Genomic DNA, 6000 nt, shown 5'->3' on the forward strand with positions numbered 1-6000 from the left:
TGTCAAGTCCCTCCAGCTCCAAGCCAACTAGTTTTATGTGATACAGACTGCTCTTAAATTCTCCTCTTCATTATGCAGCCTTTATAATCACATTCCCCACAAAAATTCTGACTGTAACACTCTGCAGTTAGTAAACAGTTCTCCTACTCTTGCAGAAAGAAATCATGCACAGACAAGGTCTCAGTTCACAGAGAAATACTTGTAATAGGTCCTGAGCAGAAGAAAGACGACCTCCACATTTCAGGCTCAAAAGAAGAGAGTAGGATTTTAGTCCCACCAAAGCCACCATGGAAAAAATGCTGTCAGATGTGGTCCCTCCCTGCCCCCAACAATCCCTTCTGATTTACTCATGGCCACTAATCTCATTATAGTTCCTATAATTAAAGCACCATAATATCTGATCAAGAATATAGTATGCTGTTTAAATTAACTCACACGAAGTTTTTTAATACAAGAATGACTGCTCCAAGAGAATTACAAGATTTACAAAATAAAGCATCACTAATGGGTACAGGATCAAAACTGGATTATCAAGTTTCCTGATTTACATGTAGAAAAAGCAGGTAGCAAGGTTTCTATAAAACTTTTACAGCTGTTTTATAGGAGAAATGAAACAATTATATATATCTTCAAATATTTATTGAAGAACAAACTGTTCTTTATAGATGTTAGGAAACAGCAAATGTTAGTTTGGTCTAGTCAATACTTGCTAAAAAGTGAGGAGTGAGATTGTTGTTCTGAATAGCATTTGTCAGGTTTACAGATCAGGGAGATAAGAAAACACATATAAATCTTATGTTTTTTACCAGTCTGCAATAAGTTAAATAGAAAAGCCTACTTCTTTAGGTCTTCTCCTGTTCTTAAGTCAAAAGTCTTTCCTTACCTATTTGTTAATTTTCAAAGGAAATTTCCAAACAAATCCCAACCCCACCCCAGACACACAAACAGCTAAAAAGCAAAACCAGGAGCAAATTCGCCCTCTGACTTAGATGTACGAGCAGCTCAGAAAGGTTAGGAAGTCAATCACTCATTTAGTAAACCTATAAATGCACAGTTTCTGAAATAACCTGGGTTTGGTGCCACGTTAAATGGAGAGAAAGATGGGATGTGAAGGAGATGTGAATGTAATATTACACCGGTGAGATTAGGTGTCCTGGTTCTTTTCTACCCTGTCCCCAGTTTGTATGCTGGATCTAAAAGTGCAGAAACCCACAGCTGAACAGGAAACAGTTCTTCCACACTTCTGACCCTAAACTCACTCAACATACCTAAGAACCCATGGAGACCGCCCCATCCTGAAACAACACTGGCCTTTCAAACAAGCACACTCTTCAGCCTCATCCACTTTATGTTCATGATTAAGCATAACAAAGAACAGCTCTGGGCTGCATCCATTCCTAGAGACAGGGCTTGCTGGGACCTGACTCAGGCTTTGTGGGACCCCCACTAATCCTGAGCTGTGATCAGATCACCTCTTCTGTGATAATCCATCACCATCAATCACTTACCAGTTACCATATCATCGGTTTCTGAGTCCAAGTGAATAAAATCATAGAATTTTTTTGTGAATGTCAGATGAACCCTCAGGGGTCTGCGATTATCAGGATGCAGAGAGAGAATAGGTAAACTGAGGCAGAGGTAAAGTTATGCAATTTCCCCAAGTCAGGCTCCAGATCAGCCTGGGCTCTCCAGGCTTGCAGGGTAAGCTTCTGCTTCAGCCATTAAATCTTTGAAAGGGATTATGCAGCAAGGTGCCAGTGATAAGGACTGGATTTGACCTCTAAGGACCTTCAGATGTGGACATTCCTAAAAACAATTACCCTCATTTTCCAGCATGCTGGTAACACTATGAGCAAACTCTGCAGTTGAAGTACTTTCATCTGGCATTCTTAAAAAGAATGCTTAAAACTTCAGTTGATTTTCTGATCTATAAAGGGCCCCCCAGGCAGAAATTTTGTTGCTCTTATATGTTTGCATAGAAGAAAACAGAGTGCATAACAGAGTTTTTACCTTGCTACTCCATTAAGTATCATTTCAGAAAACATAATGAAACCATCGTGAAGAATACAGCTTTCTTCAGAGAGAGAACACACACAGACGTTAAAGGCAACATGAATTATTTTAAGTGCTATACTTCTGCCAACATACTCCACATTTTCATCATAAGACACCACTCCCACAGAGTGGTAGTCAGCCAGTGTCTTCTCATACAAAGGGCACAGATTGTTATTTCTCTGACAAGGAAACCAGATCTAAACAATGTATATTGCTGCTTGAGGTTTTGTTTTTCAGTTGGTTTTTGTTTGCTTTCAATTTCAGGTACATTGTTATATCAAGCTGATTGGATCCAAAATGAAAATATGCTAAAATTTTCAAACAAAAACAGCTTTTCAACACTTATTAATTTTGAACTTCTGGTAAATTTTCTTTTTAATTTGCTATACAAAGTGTAAAGTCTCAAAGATGAAAGGTGACTTGATTTCTAACCTATACTGGCTTTTCACTCATCCTTCCCAGAAATTCCTCTAATGTAACTGAAATGGCAAAGCCTTTCTCTCTCCTCAGGATGACTCACAGAGTCCTTCCACAGCACAAAGGAAAGATACATCACTTCTTGTTCTTAAGAAACGTCACTTTCTTATTCTTTTGAAACAAGGTAGGGCAAGAAAATATTGGAGTGTTATTTGTTATATTTCGTTTCCTTTTTCCTTGAACAAATTTATCAAGCAACTAAAATTCTGCCTGGTCATAACAGCATCTGTAAGAACATGCCCACAGAAATGCTCTTTGAATCTCACTCCTCAACATCAGTATCCTCTCCTCTGCTTCTGTATCCCTGCCCCATCTTTTACCTACAGGAGTAAGTACCCATATGGCTATCTTTCAATAGCTGCTGAGATAAGCTTCATGAGCGCTCAGCAATAGTAGTGCTTCCTTGAAGAGGCAATGCCTATATCTGTATCCAACAGCCGGCCAACATTAAACCCACTTCGTAGGGCATAAATCTGCTTCCCAGGCCAGCCAGCTGTTTCAGCTACCAAGCTGCTAGATCATCCTCCAAGAGTCCAGCCGAAACCAGGCAGAAGACTTTTTTTTCAGTATGGCTTAAGATATAGATAGATATGATAGATCACATAACTCATTAGATCACTGTAAGCTGCAGGCACCTGCAGAAGTTATAGAAGACCACCCTAACATCACACCACTTGGCAATTTCCAGCTTCAATGCAAGTCAATATTCTGACCCACACCTCAGCAGCAGATACGAAAGTGGCACAAACATACACTGACAAAACTCCAAAAACTTATTGAGAGTTTCCAGTCCACCAATTACAAATCAAATAGTTCTGGGCTCTGTGCACAAAGTCTCAAGAAGGCTTATTAAGTGCTCCTGAGTTTCAATGTTACAGGAGACACACAAAACATAACTCTGCATCTCCCATCCATCAGTTCCCATGTTAAGCTCTTCCCTGTTTAATAAACATATCAAAAGTGGTTCATAAAAACGCTAGTGGGTTTACTGTTAGCCTGAACAAATGCTACCAGCACTAGCAAATGCTACACAGGCATTTGTAACTCCAGAGCAGAGCATGTACTTGACTTCGACTAGCATGTGCAATTTCCAAGCAGTGAAATGCACTCTGATCAGAACAGGCCTGTCAACTATTTACAGAGTGCAGAGGTAGCTGTAGCCATCCATCTCATCCCTACACAAAGAGTCCAGTAGGAGTACAGACTGCCCCACCACACCTCTACACCCCAACAGTGTAAAAACTCATTCTACCACCACACTAGCATGTCTCCACCGGGCACGTCCCAAAAGTTTCTGCTGAATAAAAGCATAGAGATGCTAAGCAAAGGGTTTAGTTGGTTTTGTTTCTCCCACAACTTCCCATACACATAACTTCCCCCACTGCTCTTCGGGTTTAGGGTATGACAGCACTCAAGTGTTCTGTGATGCTAAACTAGCTACTGAAAACATTACTGAAGACATAGATTTGCTTTCAAGTTGCTGATTTCGGTTTGAAACAGCAGTTCTGACTGACAAAACAGTGATGAAGATGTAAACAGCCTATGTGTGAGCCCATCTACCCAAGGTGGAAAAGTTGTGTTTTCGATTTTTTTCCTCCAAATAAGTTCTTGTTTACTGTTGTAAATACGATTCTTCACAAAGAGTCACACACACACCCCAGACGCACGCAATACTGTAATCTTTCAGATATGGTATAAGACCAAACGCGATGCATTCTGAGAAGACCAGGGCGAGCGACTGCACCAAGGGCCCGAACACCCACACGTCCGAGCGGCAGCACCGGGGATGCGGGAAAAAACCCCAGGAGCCCTCCAGGAGCTGCCTCAGAGCTTACAAACTTCGCTCTGTATCACTCCCTGACCTCTCTTTAAAGGAAACTGGTGCCAGCCAGGTAACAGCAAAAGTTTCAGAATTCAAAAAGAAAATCCTTGTAAAAATAGAAAGAGCCTGAAGACAGCCGTGACCAGCCCGACAGCTGCGGAACAACGCGCAGACAAGCGCTCCGGGAACGAGCGGTCATTGAATCAACAGCTCGCACGCAGGTCGCTGCCCAACACTCTCCGTGCGGGACGGGAAAAGCTCCTGCCCGCACCTCCCCGCACCACCTCGCCCCAGCTCTGCAGCTCGGCGGGCGCGGAACCGGGCCCAGAGCAGCGCTCAGCCCGCGCCCCGGGATAGCTGCGGCCGCACAGAGCCCCCCCAGCACACCCTGGCAGCGCCCGTACCTGGGAGCTGAGGTACCGCCGCAGGCACTCCTCGCACACCGCCTTCTTGCAGCAGGACAGGGGCTTGATGGGCTTCTCCTCTAGGCACACGCGGCAGCTCAGCACCAGCAGTGGCCCGAACTCGCGGCGATCAGCCCGGAGAAAGGGCTCGGGCAGCAGCGATCACAAGTCCACCACCTCGATGCTGCCGCCCGACGACAGCGGGTCTCGCCCGGCACCACCGCGGCCGAGGACGGAGCTGCCCGTGGCCGGGCCGCCGCGGTGGGAGCCGGTGGCGGCCGCTGCGGTCGTTCGCCACGACAGTAGACGTGCAGTACACGTGCCGCGCGGGGGCGGCGCGGCCGCTGCCTCCCTCCGGCCCCTCCATCGCGGGGCCGCCGCTCCCGCGCCCGCGGCTGCTCCGCCGGCCGCTGCTCCCCTCCTCTTAGCCTCGCGCTCAGGGTCAGGTGGCGGCCGGCCCAGCTCCCGCCTCCGCCCCCCCCGCCCACAGCCGGCTAACTCCGCACGCACCGGACCGGTCTCTCGCAGCAGAAGGCCGGCTCGTACGGCGGGCTCCCGCGGGCCCCGGCCCGGGTCGCGGCGCGGCGCAGCGGCCGCCGCGGCGCGTCAGCGAGCTTCTGCTGCTGCCCTCGCCGCCGCCGCCGCTCCTTCCCATCCAGGGTCACCTCCTTGCCAACGCTTCTGCTTCGGTCCCGAGCCCGCCGCGCGCGCGCCGCGCCGCCCGCCGCGGGCGCGGCCGCGCCGCGCGGCCTCCCCCTGGAGGGCTGCGGGGAGGAGCGGCGCAGCGGCGGGTTGCAGCTCCGGTCAGTTGTGCGCGCCCGCGGGTCCCGCCGGGAAGCCCGACCCCCATTGGCCGGGGAGGACGCGGGCAGCCGCCCGGTTTGCGCGGGCGGCGCGCCGGCCGCGCCCGCAGGCGCCCAGCCCGCCCCGCGAGTACGCCCCTGCCCTGCGGGCCAGCCCCGCCCGGCGCGCCCGACCCGCTCCGCCCCTGCCGCATCCGCCCCGCTCTGACGCAGCCGCCTCGGCTGCGCCCCTCATGGAGCGCGGCCAGCGCGTGGTGTGACGTGCACGGGCACCGCCCGGCACCGCACCAGCCCGCACCGGCACCGCGAGGTGCTGACCCGCGCCCCACGCCGTTCTCTCCGCCGTGTGCCGGTACCTGGGGCCGGGCCACACCCCCTTTTCTTTTGCAGGAGCAGCATTTGCCATCGCTCCCCCGAAATCGTCCTCTGCTCGAAGGCG

At 49.7% G+C, this 6000-nt stretch overlaps 1 protein-coding gene across 1 annotated transcript in view; it reads right to left on the minus strand.

The window, feature by feature from the left end:
* Window positions 1-5125, minus strand: part of RNF217 (ring finger protein 217) — a 65657-nt gene extending 60532 nt beyond the window's left edge. Inside the window, exons 1-2 of the mRNA XM_029962738.1 lie at window positions 4970-5125; window positions 4759-4905 (exon numbers count right to left, since the gene is read on the minus strand). Coding sequence (XP_029818598.1) covers window positions 4759-4905; window positions 4970-5125 — 303 coding nt within the window. The remainder of the gene's footprint in view (window positions 1-4758; window positions 4906-4969) is intronic.
* Between the last annotated feature and the right edge of the window lie 875 nt (window positions 5126-6000).

Source organism: Manacus vitellinus, unplaced genomic scaffold (assembly GCF_001715985.3).
Source record: "Manacus vitellinus isolate BGI_N305 unplaced genomic scaffold, ASM171598v3 scaffold_4_pilon, whole genome shotgun sequence".
In the NCBI taxonomy this organism is placed as follows: Eukaryota; Metazoa; Chordata; class Aves; order Passeriformes; family Pipridae; genus Manacus; species Manacus vitellinus.